Here is a 16,764-nt window from a genome sequence, read left to right on the forward strand (position 1 = left end):
AGACTGTGGGATGCTATAACCACCTGAGCTTCCCTTTTTGCTTTGAATGACGAGGAGCTCAGAGATAAATGTAATGATAAATTTTAGGTACTATATTTGCCGAGGCTTTTAGTATATCTGTTTCTATTTCTATCTTCATCATTTTCTAGTTTTTTTTTTTTAGGAAATTTTTTTTAATGTTTACTCATTTTTTTGAGAGACAGAGAGAGACAGAGCATGAGCGGGGGAGGGTCAGAGAGATGAGAAGGGGAGGGGCAGAGAGAGAGACACAGAATTTGAAGCAAGCTCCAGGCTCTGAACTGGCAGCATAGAGCCCAGCACGGGGCTCAAACTCACAAACCGCGGGATCATGACCTGAGCCGAAGTCGGACACCCAACTGACTGAGCCACCCAGGCGCCCCATTTTCTACATTTTTTCTTTTTCACTCTTTCCTTCCTTCCGTTCCTTCCTTCCCTTTCTCTCTCCCTCTCTCCCTCTATCACTTTACTTATTTCCCATTATATAATACATACACCTTTTTTTTCTTTTTTTGGCCTGGATTCTGTTTTGAATGCCTCTGGAAGACATATGGGCTGCACATCACAAATAAGTAAATGAAATATTCATTGTTTATTTGATACTTGAATGAACACTGAAGCTTTCAGAAAGCCTATATCATTCATGCTCCACAGTTATCAAACTGCTATTTTGTTTGTTTGTTTCTCTGATATATTAGAGAAAGAAAAACTAAGAGAAAAGAAGGGGCAAGAAATTAAGAAAAAGAAAAGGGAAACTCCCGCAATCACTCAAGCTTTGGCTTCAGCACAGACACGTGTGGTTCCTGCCTTATCTGACTCTTGGCACTTGTGGACCTGCAAACACCAGGTTCTGAAGTAAACGTGCAACATCTTAGGATCTCCTTAAACCCAAACACAACTCCACAAAGCAAGCGGAGACAAGAATCCAAAGCATGTTATTACCACTGAGGTCTTCCTGAGGCTCAGCCGGTCGGTTCTTGTTCTGAAATAGGCCTCATCGAACGAAGAGTGGCTTCCCTTCAGCTTCTCAGAGAGGTTTCTGTACAGGCGTTTGGCAGCGTTGGGAGACGATGGGGCACTATGTTTTTTCGACTGAGAAAGATGCAGATTCTGCATTTGTTGGGTCATTTTCACAAAGCGGTTCCTGAGAAGAGGAAAACCTGATGTTGTATCATTTACACAACGTAATTATAAGTTGACAAAGAATTTTATCATCACCAGTAACCATCTGGAATCCTAATAAAATACTGTAGCTGGAGGCGACCTTCGAGATGAGGGCCAGCTTTTTCATGTTATAGATGAGAAGGCTGAAACTCAGGGAGGGAAACAGCTTGTCTACGGCCACGTAGCTAATTGGAGACAAGAATGTAATGACTATATCCATTTACTATCTACACGTATACACTTATATACACACATGTATACGACATGAGCCTCGACTCAAGTCTTTTGGTCTCTGTCCCACTGAGGGGAAGTGTCTCAAATCTATAACCAGGAGTTCCGTTCGGTTCCCCTTGGGTATATGTAATTGGGACCTTTCTACTTACCTCCTTTTAGATGCTGCCCTCTGTTGGGTATGGTTGTTCCCTGCAGATACCCCTTCTCTTGAGGTGTTAAATTGCGCGTCTTGTCTGAGATTTGGTGAGCTACCCCAGTGCCCAGAAGTTTGGGGGATTTGTATCCATAGCTCCATCCCTGCTCACCCCAGATACTCCAGACAGTGTCCTCTGGGGGGACTCACTACTGGTATTCTCCAAGTAGTACTTGACTGTTGTTCCACAAACCTCCAAACAGGTCCTCACCAATGTCACACCTGGAGTCAGTTTCCAGGAGATCAGCCAGGCCATTTCAAAAGCCATCCACTATTAAGTTGGGTACTGCTACTGACATATTGATGCTGCTGAGGCAATGGCTGCCTGGCATGCATATGTGTACTGGATGAGCAAATGCACGAGTGAAACGACTGGCCAAGGCAATTATGTACCATGGCTTCTGGTACACTGGGCCCAGATCTCTCTGGAGCACACTGCTGTGTTCTCACCGTCTCCCCTTGAATCTCCGATGGAGCCTTCCATTTGTAATGCTGCCATTGTTACATAGCTGTGGCCCTTGGACGTCATCTCCAGTCTTTGAATTGTCATAGTTTTATGGATCTCATGATACAATATCATGTAAGAATCTCTTTTATTAACCCAACTCGTCATGGGACTGACTTTGATGATTCCCCAATTTCTATAGGATAAACTCTAACTTCTTTGGCCTCACGTACCGGTTCTTACCTCTCCAGCCTCATTGCCTACTGTACCTCTATGTTTCATGTTTCTGTCTTTCTGATCTCCTTAGAGTTTCCTAAATAGTTCAAACTCTTTCCTGCATCTGGGTGCTTGTTTGCACTGCTTTTGCCTGTATTGGAATCCCATCTGTGCCTTCACCACCTAGGAAACAATTGCTGAGCCTTAAGGTCTATGCTCAAGGGGTCTCTGACAGTCTGAGGCAAACTTGGGTACTTCTTTACTCATTCGCTTGGTATATGCTTCTTACAGAAAATATTTTATTGTATTACAACTCTTTGGCTGTCTCCTAGCTAGTCTATATGTTTCTCAAGAACAAGGAATGCCAAGTATGAATTTTTATATCCCCAGCACCTAAAATGTACCTGCCTCAAAGTGAAAGAAACATGATACAGATTAGGCTATGGATTGTTCCTCTTCCAGCTACTGACTATGTGATCTTGGGTGAGTTACTTAACACACCTGAATCTTATTTTTCTCATTTATAAAATAGAGACAATACTAATAGCACATTATGGTTGTGAAGATTTGGTGAGGTAATGCATGTAAAGAGCTTAGAGTATAGAAAACTCATGGAAGCTATCATTTTTTTGTTACAGAAGATGCTCAGTAAATACTTGAGAATAAAGGAATGTTCATATGAGAGTCTATTACAAGTAATATTCTAAGGAACTACTCAGAAAGCTCGTTTTCTGCTCATACTTCTGAACTGGGTTCCATGTCCACTGGCCCCAACTAACCTTGACTTACTTGCACATTAGCAAATGGAGATCTATCCTCATTACATTGTTGAATGTCTTTAGGCACCTTTTAAGTGTTGCTTGCAATTTCCTCCAACACAAAAAGCCTTCCCAGTACCTTCCAAGGTGGTCAGATCTATTCAGGGTGAGTCACGTGTATCAGGCCCCACCCAGTCTTTGCTGAATGGTCACATTTACATTTGGGAGGATGACTTAATGCACTCTCTGTAGTGCCTATGTACATATGGGTGTGTTTTCATAAATCTTTAATAATCTCTTCATTTACCTAAATGCAGAAATAGAATAGGTGATTTGGCATCTTCCTCCTTCCATCTACACATCCTTTAACTTTGATTCAATAGCAATTATAGCGTTTCCTCTATATCTTGCCATTCCCACAAAAAATCCAGATTGATATGCAAGCTGGCTCACATGGAGATTGCCTTAACCTCTTTCTTTCTGCCTTCTGTCTCTAGCCTTTTCCTTCAGCGTTAATGCCCCAGTTCAAGCCATCTGTCTTGTCTACATCATTATCATTCCCAAAATAACTCTACATTCTTTTGTATCTCACACAGTGCCCAGGAGTCCAGTAAATAAATTCTTGTCGATTGATCAAATTCCAGTCACTTGCCCTCTAACCGATGACACCTGCCCACATGGCCCCTTTTGTCTTTGCTCATTTCCCATCTGTTCCCTTCAGTCAAAATAGGTTGACTCTCTCTGTCTCTCTGACTTCCTTCTCATGCTGCCCCAGCTGCCCCTTCCTTCCTGGCCATCTTTCAGCATGTTTCTATTCTTCTAGATTTCATCTATCATTATATTTTCTTTTCCCCCTCTATATTTAAAATGTTGTCTGATGAGAGAGACTGAGAAAGACAACTCCGTGGTATTTGTTCTCATAAACGTGCACACCCCTCCCAACTAACTACACTCTTAAGGTTTTACCCTTATAGAAACGGCTGGGTCCTTGAGAAGCATTGTAGCCTTGGATTTGGAATTTGGCAGACCCGAGCTTGGATCAAGATGTTGTTATCTATAATCTATGTGACTCCAGGAACTTTATTGAAATTCTTGGAGTTCATTTCATCATCTGTAACAAGAGTTCCTCCAGAGTTATGAAGATGAAATGAATTAACAAATGAAAGCACGCATCCTGTGCAATGCTTACAGCAGCCACTCAATAAATAGCAGAAATTATTAAGATTACCCCAATCTTCCCAAACCAGAGACTCCAAAGTACATCGTAATAATTTAAATAGTTTTTTTTTGTTGGTTTTAAACATTGCTTTAATAGATGACTTTGCATACTTATTACACTGTTTAGTTTTTATTTTGATAGAAAAATACAAGTTTAGATATTTTAATATGTGTGTTTACAGGAACTTGTAGTCAAACAGAAAGCTGAACTTCAAACTATGAGTCGAAGGAGAGGAATAAAGATAACTCTAAAGAAAAATTAAAAAAATAAAAAGAAACAAAATAAGAAAGCATAATAAGTAGAAATGTAAAATGATGCAGCAGGGCTAACACTGAAAATATCTGTGAGTACAATATACTCAAATAGTTTACTTTTCCTGATGAAAGAGAAAACTCTCCAACTGGGATTTTTAAAAAGTGATTTACAAGTGGTACGCCTAAATAAACATTTTACAGAAAGATTAAAAACGGAAGAATAATAGGACAGTGGGAATGGCAGAGTAATGGCCTCCAAAACTCGTCTCCTCCACAAAAGCAATAAGAACATAGCAGGAAATGTCAAAATTAACTTCCTCAGGACCCTGGAAATTAACCAAAGTTTGCAGCAATCCAGGAAGTGTTTATTTGAGAAAAGTGGCTGATTTGATAAGAACAGGGAGCTATGTGGCATTTTTAATGTGCTCAGTTCCTAGCTTCCCCGGCTCTGTGGTAGCCCTGAAAACCAGCAGCGTATATTCATGATAAAAAAAAACAGTAGCTTGGCAGCCACTGGATGTACAAAATGGTGATGCAGCCTCTTTCAAGACCCCATTTTGAGAGAACTGTCGTTTTTTGACCTTCCTGGTGGTGTGGTTCCCTAGAAGGCCCCACTCCCAAGACTTTTCTTGATTTGACCTGCCTCAGGGTTTACCAAGTGCAAATAACCTTTTCCTCTAAGGCATCTTGTCAAAAACAAACATCATCAATTGTTTAATCATCACAGCTGCCTGAGGGGGTGGATAAAAGTTGGGGCAAACAATAGACTAATCAAAAAGCTTAAAGGGAAATGCGGGGGGGGGGGGGGGGGGGATGCCTGTCCATAGAGGACTTTGGAAAACTGACACCTGGCTAAGGGATCTAGCAGACCACGGGTATGCCCAGGGCTGGATGCCTTCTCATAAAATACCTGAGAAGCTCTTAAGCTCTTCTCTCTGTCTGATGCTGGGGCTGTGTGCAAGCAGGAAGCAAAGGGTCAGGCAGAGCTGTCAGCTGTCTGGAGAATACTGAAAGTGTGCCCCAACGTGTGCACAGAGCCCTTCTGTAAGGACTGGAAGACTTACTGGTTTCAGGCATTTAAGGAAATTTGTGTTCAGTCATTAGTTGACCACTAAGCTAACCAAGCAGAGACATCAGTGGTCACATGTGACAAAGAATACAGATGTCACAGATTTAATTCTGAAAAATCACTAAACAATAAACCCTGAGGAGGTGGGATTATGGGATAATCTGATTTCTAGAGTTACCGTATTATAATATTTAAGATGCCTAGTTCTTAACACGAAAAATATGAGCCATACACAAAACAAACAAAAATATGTCCCGTTCACAGGAAATAAAGCAGTCAATAAACATTGCCCATGAAGAAGTCTAAATGTTACTTATTAGGCAAAAACTTTAAATATGTTCAAGGAACAAAAGGAAACCATATCTAAAGAAATAAAGAAAATTGTGAGGATGATATCTCATCAAACAGAGAGTATCACTAAAGAGGTAGAATTTATAAAACAAATCCAGAACCAAATAGATATTATGAAGTTGAAAGGTAAAATAATGGAAATGAATAATTTACTAGAGGGGTTCAACATCAAATTTGAGTAGGCAGAAGAAGGAATCAGCAAACTTGAAGATCGATGTACTGAGGTTATCCAGTTTTAAAAACAAAAAGAGAAAGAAATGAAGAAAAATGAACAGAGTCTCAGAGAAGTGTGGAACACCATCAAGTGTACCAACATATATATAATAGGAGTCTAAGAAGGAAAAGAAGGAAGGGGGAGAACATATTTGAAGAAATTATGGTCAAAAACTTCCCCAGATTAATGAAAAGCATTAACCTACACATCCAAGAAGCTCAATGAACACCAAGCAGGATAAATTCAAAGATATTCCCACCTAAATACATCATAATGAAACAGTCAAAAGCTAAAAACAGAGACAAAATCCTGAAAACAACAAGAAATAACTTCTTACATACAAGGAATCCTCAAAAAGATGCACAGCTGATTTTTTCACCAGAAAACCATAGAGGACAGAAGGAAGTGGGATGCCATATTCCAGATGCTGAAAGAAAAAGACTGTCTCTATCCAGCATAACGACTCTTAAAAAATGAAGGTGATATTAAGACATGCATGGCTAAACAAACACCAAGAGAATTTAACAGCAGACCTTCCCTACAAGAAATAGTAAAGGGACTCCTTCAGGGTACTAGACAGTGACTCAAATTCACACAAGGAGAGATAGAGCATTGGTAAAGAAACTATGGAGGTAAATATAAAAGGTAATATACATATAAGGCAATATAAGTCTACCTTTTGTTTATAAGTCTGTTATTCTACTTTCTGATTTAACACAATGAAATGAAAACAAAATAAACAATTGCATTTACAATAAATAGCATGACATTAACAAGATTCAAATACTGACAAATTTAACAAAAGAAGTACAAAATGTATTAACCTTTCCTCAGTTACTCTGTTTTCATGTGCCATATGATTCCCGTTGGGGATTTACTGATAAATCATGCAACCCCTACAGCACCCAACAAAGTGTCTTGAAAATGATAGTAACACTACTCTGCATTTTCGCATTAAATTGAACTAGGGAAGAAGAGAAGACTCAAATGACGAATGAAATACCTGATGGGTAAAATAGATACAGAATCCTGGAGGAGCACTGGTAGGGAAATTGTTTTTGTCATGTTAGGTCTGGGATATCACTCTTCAGAGGGCATTCCTTGTTAGCCATTTTCACTGAAACGCTCAACAGGTTGAAAGCTATAGTTACATTTTATTCCATTCTTCAACTGCAAGATAATCATGGTGATTTTATTTTATTTTATTTTTTATTTTATTTTATTTTATTTTTTTTTAATATATGAAATTTATTGTCAAATTGGTTTCCATACAACACCCAGTGCTCATCCCAAAAGGTGCCCTCCTCAATACCCATCACCCACCCTGCCCTCCCTCCCACCCCCCATCAACCCTCAGTTTGTTCTCAGTTTTTAACAGTCTCTTATGCTTTGGCTCTCTCCCACTCTAACCTCTTTTTTTTTTTTTTTTCCCTCCCCCATGGGTTTCTGTTATGTTTCTCAGGATCCACATAAGAGTGAAACCATATGGTATCTGTCTTTCTCTGTATGGCTTATTTCACTTAGCATCACACTCTCCAGTTCCATCCATGTTGCTACAAAAGGCCATATTTCATTTTTTCTCATTGCCACGTAGTATTCCATTGTGTATATAAACCACAATTTCTTTATCCATTCATCAGTTGATGGACATTTAGGCTCTTTCCATAATTTGGCTATTGTTGAGAGTGCCGCTATAAACATTGGGGTACAGGTGCCCCTATGCATCAGTACTCCTGTATCCCTTGGGTAAATTCCTAGCAGTGCTATTGCTGGGTCATAGGGTAGGTCTATTTTTAATTTTCTGAGGAACCTCCACACTGCTTTCCAGAGCGGCTGCACCAATTTGCATTCCCTCATGGTGATTTTAAACACAGTATTAAAAGTAGGGACTTCAATATCAGGCTGATCTAACTTTGGATTTTGACTCTTCTACCTATTAACTGCAAGACACTGGGCAAATTTATTTACCTTCCCTAAGCTTCAGTTGCCTTATCATTAACAGTATTCTTTATCTCAATTAAAAAAGTCACATCTAAAAAGGATATTAGCGTTTTAAATGAGATGATACCTATCAGTAGTTTAGCAAAGTGCCTGAATGCCTGAAATAAATAGAGGTTCAAATATTTTTTCATGTAATCAGATATTTCAAAAATATTTGGACGTCTATTTATTTCAGGCCTATTGTTCCCAGGCAACTACTCATCTGCTTTCTGACACTACAGATTGTTCCCCGTCCCCGCCCCCGCCCCCTGGATTTCATAAAATGGAATAATCACTACTCTCTCTGTCTCTTTAAAATATGGCTTCTTTAACTCGGCTTAATTATTTTGAGATTTATCCACACTGTTCTATTAGTAGTTCTTCACTTTTTCTTGCTGAGTAGTATTCAGTTGGATGGGCATACCACTATTAATCCATTTTTAGGCATTATTTTCATAAGAAAAAACTCTTGGTGCTCTCTCTAAGGAAAGAAGATGTATCTTTGTTTTCTCCAAAGAAAAGGTCAAACAAGATCTGTTGAGTGAAGGTGGGCTGGTCTCTGCAACATAGTTTTAGACCAGAATTTAGGAAATGTGATGAAATCCTGCATGAGAAAGCTAGTTTCTAGTTTTATACTTTCTTTTTCCATTCTAATACTTTCTTTGCCCCCACAATATTTGGTAAAGGTCATGTTAAATGTTACAGTCTGCAGACATTTAAGGGGGAAAAAAAAAACCCGATTCTACACAAAACTGTTCCAAAAATTTGGTTTCATTTTTGAGGCCAGCATTGCCCTGATACCAAAACCAGAAAAAAGGCATTATAAGAAAGGAAAGCTATTGCTCAATGTCTCTCATGAACATAGAAGCCAAAAAGTTCAACAAAATGTTAGCAAATAAAATCCAGCAATATACATAAAGGATAATATATCATGATCAAGTAGGGTATATTCCAGGAAAGCAGGATAACATTCAACCACTCATTGATGTAATTTATTGCATTAACAGAATAAAAGAAAAAAATGATATGGTCACTTAACAGATGCAGAAAAAGAAGCATTTGACATTATTCGATATCCATTTATCATCATCATCATCACAGTAATAATAATAATAATAATGATAATAATAATAATAATAATACAGCTTTCAGGAATATAAGGGAACTTCCTGAACCTCATAAAGATTCTCTACAAAAATCTACAGCCAGCATTATACTTAATGGTTAAAGACCAAGTGCTTCCTCCTAGGATCAGAAACAAGGCATGAATGACCACTCCTATTTCTTCCGTTATACCGGGCATTCTAGTCAGTGTAGCAAGGCAAGAAAAATAAAGGCATAAAGACTGGAAAGAAAGAAGCAAGACAGTCTTCATTTGCAGATGACATGAACATTTTGTAGAAGGGTCTAATAAATCTACAAAAATCTACTCAGCAATAAAAGTAACAAATGTATGCAAAACTTGTATACTTGAAACTACATGACATTACTGAGTGAAATTAAAGAAAACCTAAGAAATAGAGACGTATACCTTCTTCATGGATCAGATCAGAAGAAATCAGTATTGTTACAATGTCAGTTCTTCCTAACTGAGCTCTAGATTCAGCACAATCCCAATATAGCAGGGTTGTTGGGATTTTTTTGTTGTTTGTTTGTTTTGTTTTGAGAAATCGAAAACCTGATTCTAAAATTTTTATAAAAATGGAAAGGATTTAAAATAGTCAAAATAACTTTGAAAGAGAAGAACAAAGTTGGAAGACTTACACTACCTGATTTCAAGAATTGCCTCAAGGCCACAGTAATCAAGATCTGTGGTACTAGTTTAAGGATAGCTCTCCAGATAAAGACTGTGGCCCAAAGATACAACATATAAATTTCATGAAACAGAATAGAGAGACCAGAAATAGCATGCACATACATGATCAATGGAGTTTTAAAAATTTACTTATTTTAGAGAGAGAGAGAGAGAGAAAGAGAGAGAGACAGAGAGAAAGAGAGGGGGGTGGGCAGAGAGAGGAGACAGAGAATCCCAAGCAAGCTCTGTGTTGTCAGCGCAGAGCCCGATGCGGGCTTGAACCTACGAACCGTGAGATCATGACCTGAGCTGAAATCAAGAGCCGCCCAGGTGCCCCTGATCAATTGATTTTTGACAAAGGTATCAAAGTAATTCAATAGGGAAAAATATTTTTTCCAACAAATACTGCTGGAACAATGAGATATCCATATGCAAAACGAAAACAAAACCTCCATCCCTACCTCATATCATAGATAGAAAGTAACTTCAAATGAAATCGATTATAGACCTAACCCTGATACAGATAACCCTGTAACACTTCCAGAAGAAAATAGGAGATAGTCTTTGTGAACTTGCATGAGGTGATCATTTCTTAGAAGAGGTACAGAAAACAGAAACCATAAAACAAATTGATGAATTATACTTTATGAAACTTAAAAACTTCTGCTGTTTATTTCAGCTTATCCCAGCTACATTTTTGGAGGGCCTGTAAATATATCTGGAGCCAACCGTAAGGAAACAGTGACAGCAGCCTGGAGAATCCAGATCCAAAATGGCAAGAATAATCTGTGGAGAGTGGAGCCTCCCCAGATTTACTTTAAAACCACCTGTTCCCTGGGTTTTGGCTGCTTGCTCGACTCGAGAGCCTTGGCTGCCACCATTATCCTGTCTTCTAACACCAGCTGCGTCGGGCGAAGGGCGGGTCCTGGCTCGGCCCCCACCATGCTTGCTGTGACAGTAGCTGCAGCAGTTCTGACCCAACCAGACCCATGAGGGAGGCTCCAGCTTTACTAATGGCTACCCTGAGGGACTGGGTCACACTGCCTGGAAACGTGAAAAACCAGACCAATGAGAGGCAAGAGACCGGAAGCAGCCCGCAGATGATTTCTTCTCCATTCCTCCCTTGCGGATTGCTCTGAGGGCTTCTTGGAAGCAATCACATACAAACAAACCACCAGATGTGTTTTCTTGTGAAGCTTGGCTAGGTCAGTTACAAACCACCTATATTTGTTTTTTCTCCTTCCTTGACTCATTTCCCTTTTTTCCTTGATGGCTTGACTCTTGATGCTCTGAGGTTGTGTCTCCCAATACCCAACAGAACATTCATGATTGGTTTTTGCCTCAGGTTTTGCTTTCACAAGCTAAGAAAAAATGTAATAATTACCCTAGGAGAAAGTTGGTACTATTATATCATCACTTTGCTAATAAGGAAACTGAGGCCCAGAGAGGTTAAGTAACAGGTCCAAGATCCTACAGCTTATAAATGAATTCTGACTCCAAAGTTCATGCTTTTAGAAACTCTGCTATTATTCTGCCTGAGGGAGCTTGGTCTGGCTGCCTGTCAGTTTCTTCCTAGACCTCGATTCTGAAGAGATCTTGCCTTTGTTATGAGTTCTGGCACGTCCAGAGTCCCTGTCTCACAGGAGCTTGGTTGTGGGACTTCCTCATCATATTTGTACTGTGAAAAAAGATCTGGGCCAGTTTGGATGAGGAGCAGTTGTAAGACAAAGCATATTAGAAACAGGAGCTCCAGCCATTCTTGACAGCTGGGTAGACAGATACATTCAGCGAAGGGAACATTTCTGACTGAGACAAGATTGCTCTTCAGGCTGTGATGTGAACTGGGGACCTTCACACTTCAACCTGCCTGTCATTAGACAGAAAAGAAAGTGTGACCCTTCTCCTATTCCCCACTTGCTATTAACATGACGGGTTTGTCTCTGATTGCTGAAGAGTGGGCAATTCTATTACACTGATAATATATAACAGGGTGGAAATAACCTTTCAAGTTCCTGTGCATTAAAAAAAATATATCTGGTTATTCAGTGGTAAGTTTTGAAAAGTCAGCGGTGACTTCACAGCAGGAAGAAGACTATATTTGAAGTTTAAAAGAGTGTTTATGAAGAAGAAGGAGGAAAGAATCAATTTTGATTCTGTAGTCCAATAAATATTTAAGGGTGATCTACTTTGTAGTCTGTGTATCCTGTGATAGACCCTGGGAAGTTAAAGGTAAAGAAGACACCCTCAGAGGTTAACCAACTGTCTTGGTTTGCCTAGGACTGAGGGGGTTCCTTGGAGGTAGGACTTTCAGTGCTAAAACTGGGAAAATCCCAGGCAAACTGAAACAAGTTGATTATTTCACCAACACCAAGGGGCTCACAGGCTAACAAGGAAGACAGTCACACAAGTGTATGTAGGTATGAAATAGTGTAATATGTGAAATTATGGAATAATGATAATAGCTTTTACTTCTTTAGCACGTTCTGAGTCAGGCACTACTTAAAATAAAGCCTTTGCGGGGTGCCTGGGTGGCTCAGTTGGTTGAGTGACCAACTTTAGCTCAGGCCATGATCTCGCCATTCGGGAGTGTGAGCCCTGCATTGGGCTCTGTGCTGACAGCTTGAAGCCTGGAGCCTGCTTTGGATTCTATGTCTCTTTCTTGCCTCTCCCCGACTCTCTCTCTCTCTCTCACACACACACACACACAAAATAAGTAAACTAAACTAAACTAAACTAAACTAAAATAATGCCTTTGGGGCACTTGGGTGGCTCAGTTGGTTAAGCCTCCAACTCCTGATCTCGGCTCAGGTCATGATCTCACAGTTCACGGGATCGAGCCCTGCATTGGGTTCTGCACTGGCAGCGTGGAGCCTGCTTGGGATTATCTCTCTCTCCCTCTCTCACTGCCCCTCCCCTGCTCTCTCTCTCTCCCTCTCTCTCAAAATAAATAAATACATAAATAAATAAATAAATAAATAAATAATAAAAAATAAATAAAATAATGCCTTTATATGTATCAGCTCTTTGACTCCCATAATAGCCTTGTGAAGTAAGGAGTATTATTAGTCCCACTTTATGTAGTAAGAAATTGAAGTACTACTAAGGAGACGGACCTGGGATTCAAACCCAGGCAATATGATTCTAGATCTGAGAGCTTAGCCTCTTAACACTGCTCTCAAATGTTTAAGGCAGTAAGTAGCACAGAGGGCTGAGTGGCAGGAGGTGTCATGGCAGAAGAAGGTATGGGGAAATGGGTTAGAGACAGTGATGCCTGAGCAAGATTTTGAACAACGAATGAGGGATCAACCAGCAGGAAGGAAATGAAAGGGCATTCCAGGTATGATAGCTCAGGTTAGGACATGTCATAGTGTTCCTGGTAGGTTGATGCCCACAGGGGCCCAATGGAATTCTTTTGGGTTCTGACACTTCCAAAGGTACATTTCATCCACCATGCTAGGACCTTGGGAAAGAAGCCTGGAGAGATAGCAGGGCTAGACCATCAAGAGCTTTCATGCCATGTTGAGGGACAATAGATTTCAACCTGTTCACAACAGGGAAGCACTAGAGAAAGGCTGAGATTTGCATTTTTAGAGAACCACTCTGGTAGTATCTAGAGGGTGGTTTGAAGGGGAGGGAGTGTGGTGGGACCAGTGACAGGGGACAACAAAGTATAAGCTCTTGAAAAAGCCCCCATGAGAGCTGGTGACTTCAACTATAGCATGTGACAATGGGGATGGAGAGGGCTGGGCAGATTAAAATGAAGGAAGCAAAATGGACCAAACTTGGTTAGTGATTGGATGGAGGGGCCCAAGGAATCAGGAAGCCTGATGATAGCTTCTATTAGCTCTGCTTGACTGATTAGGTACAGAATGGTTCCACCAATAATTTAAAAAAAAAAAAAAAAAAAAAAAAGGAATACAGGAGGAAGAGTGGATTTAAAAGGGGAAAAGATAATGAGTTCAGCTTTCCACTTGTGACTCTCGATGGCCTAGAGGAAATCTAGATGGTATCGTCTAATCCAAGCATCCCATAAAAAGAAGGCAATAGCTTGTTCTAAAGTCTCCTTAGTTTTCTGATCACGAGTGAAGTGATAATTACAAAAGAAGTTCCTGGAGACAGGTATGAAGTAAATAGAAAGCAGAAGAATTAATATAATATTAATGCAATATCCTTTGGGTTTCCCCTGAGGGAGAAAAAATTTAATGCATTCATTTATGATAGGCTATGAGTGTCTTAATTTGTTATTCCTCCTAAGAATATTTGCGTTTTATAAAAGACAGCAATATTTAATTGAATCCCTGATAAAAGAATTTCAGTCACCTTAATCCTAGAAATGGGACAATTCTTTGGCCAATGGGTCTTCTGGAATTCCTCAAATAAATCATAGCACATTTGTAGCTGCTAATTCCATGTGCATGGGTACGGGGGTAATTTGTACATAAATTATATACATGGGTTCTCCTCATCCTTGAACTAACTCCTCCAAAAGGTTCATTTCAAAACACTTAAGATCTTTACTATCTTGGCATCATAAGTATAGAAAAGCAGTTATTCCTGACCAATACTAAAAAATATTATTTATATCACCTATTTATTTGAAGTTCTTTTAAATGCCATTTTTCAGCTCTATTTTCCCCTTCTAATTCCATGAGTGTTATCATGCTTCCTTCAGAGTGCTCGATATGCCTTAGATGGAGAACGGGTATATATGTCCTCATCCCCACCTAAACCCTCATCTGTGGGTTTCTGATGCATGGTCGCTGGATTAAAGTGTATGAACAATGATCTTGATTACCTACCGATCCTTTCACAGGAAAGCTTTAAGTAGTATCTCATGGATAAATTAATTGAGCTTAGCATGCCTTCTTTGAAACAATCAAGAATGGAAAGAATGGAAGAATGGAGATCTGGGGAGAGTAAGGGAATTCCTAAAGATACACAGTCTAGGAATTAGCAAAAGTGCCCTGCTATCCTGACATTTTCTAACCACTAGGCAATTCCATCTCCTTTCTGTTGGAATGCCATCCTTTGTGGAACAGCCACATCACAGGGGAGAATGACCCTACTCTTGCGATGGAGGGGCCTGGGATACTTTCTACTCTGCAAAACCTCACCCATCTCTCAGATTTCCTAACTTTGGTCTTTATTTAGAGAAGCATGCTGCTCACTGTTCTGCCAGCATCCATCTTTGTCAGCACCCAAGACCACGACTTCATCTGAACGCCCAGTGATCTACTGCAGACAGAGCCCACCAAAGATATTAGACTCGGTATGACATTTATATGGATTCCGAACCCACCAGAAATGGACTGATGCTGCCGTAAAGCCTTGCCGTGGCCAGGCAAACGAAAGACTAAGAAGACGTGGTGGTGGGGGTAACAGCAATAGCTTTCTCCATTCGCCTTCCCCCTCTGCAGGGATTGCCTTGCATCTTATTTAGGAAATGAAGAAATCAAGTGGGTATAGGGATTTCTGTGGCCTGGCAGAGAAGCAAAGCCAGACTTGGTTATCAATGGTACTTCCAGTGGCCTTGGCGAGGCCAAAGACCAGCATGGGTAATAAGACACAGTATCCCACTTTGAACCTAGTGCACCCTACCAAGCATGCATCTTCACGGAAGAAAAAAGGGCGGGAGGCATACAGGTACGAAAGCAGCAGTGGCTCAAGCGAGGGTCTGCATGCACGCCCACTGTGTGCCCTCAGTGGGCATCCTCAACATCATAGTCAGGATGTTACTTAGGGGCACGCTCATCCAGGATGGACAGAATGCTGGCACCCCACCCTGCATGTCCAACCTCTAAACTGGATTAAAGACAACATGCCTGGGTGTATATTCAGGATTGTCAGCGTTGATGGGATGCATCTTTACCCAATGCAACAGGTATTTTGTAGGTACTCAGGAGCCCGATTGGAAAATGATCTTATACAACAAAAAGTATTTTATTTTTCATAGCTCTTGCTAATCAATTAGGCGAGCACGTAATGTCCTCAAGCTTGCTGCAAACAAAATGCCTAATTATCAGAAGTGGGGCTTCCCCACCCCCCATTCTTGCCTCTGCACATGGATATGTACATGCTGTCGTAGACCATTGTGTATGTGCTTGTGTGCATTCTTCATGGACTGCCTGCAGCTAACTTTGGAAGATGCAGATTTTTTTAATATCATTTAAACCGCAGCAACACACACACACACACACACACACACACACACACACACACACACACATTTAAAACATAATCAGTGAATGAGACAGCCCCACACTCATAAGAAGAAAGACAACAGTAAATTTTACTCACCAGTTCAGGTTGTTCGAGGCAGCAGAGGAACAAGTTGTTGGTAATTGTCCAGTGCTTTCATTCAGTAAATCACATTGGCTTTGCTTTCTCCTGTGGCTCAGCCTCTGCGCAAAGCAAGCGAACCTCCTTCCTATTCTGTGTAAAGAATAAAATGCGAACAGGATCACTACAGGCAAGAGCCGAAGTCCATGATCACTGAGCTACTCTTGATGCCAAATAAAAAGAGCCAATGATGCACAGGGAGGGACGGGGAAAGGGAGACAGCTTGGCTCAGAATCTAGGTGTGTTTTCAGGACTGTCGCCCCGAGGAGGCTTGATTTCTCAATCTCTTGTATGTGTAGTCAAAGGATGCCATGACTTCAGTGTGTCTTTAGCCTATTGTATCCGTGAGGTCCATCAGGAACGGCATGCAGGGACAACGAGCTTCATGGCAAACGAGACCGAATGTCACTCAAGGATGAGCAGTGGGGCAGCAAAGGCAGCCAGTTAGCACTGCACTATCTCAACTGCAGGGAAAGAAATCTTGTCTGGCATCCAGGAGCCCACCCAGCAATCTG

General features: G+C 40.5%; 1 protein-coding gene across 1 annotated transcript in view; it reads right to left on the bottom strand.

Moving 5' to 3' along the window:
- The window catches only part of ANKFN1 (ankyrin repeat and fibronectin type III domain containing 1), a 297,332-nt gene that overhangs the window by 133,916 nt on the left and 146,652 nt on the right, over positions 1-16,764 (bottom strand). Inside the window, exons 3-4 of the mRNA XM_042966568.1 lie at positions 16,208-16,342; positions 961-1,162 (exon numbers count right to left, since the gene is read on the bottom strand). Of these exons, the coding sequence (XP_042822502.1) occupies positions 961-1,162; positions 16,208-16,342 (337 nt within the window). The remainder of the gene's footprint in view (positions 1-960; positions 1,163-16,207; positions 16,343-16,764) is intronic.

This window comes from Panthera tigris, chromosome E1 (assembly GCF_018350195.1).
Source record: "Panthera tigris isolate Pti1 chromosome E1, P.tigris_Pti1_mat1.1, whole genome shotgun sequence".
NCBI classification, from domain to species: Eukaryota; Metazoa; Chordata; class Mammalia; order Carnivora; family Felidae; genus Panthera; species Panthera tigris.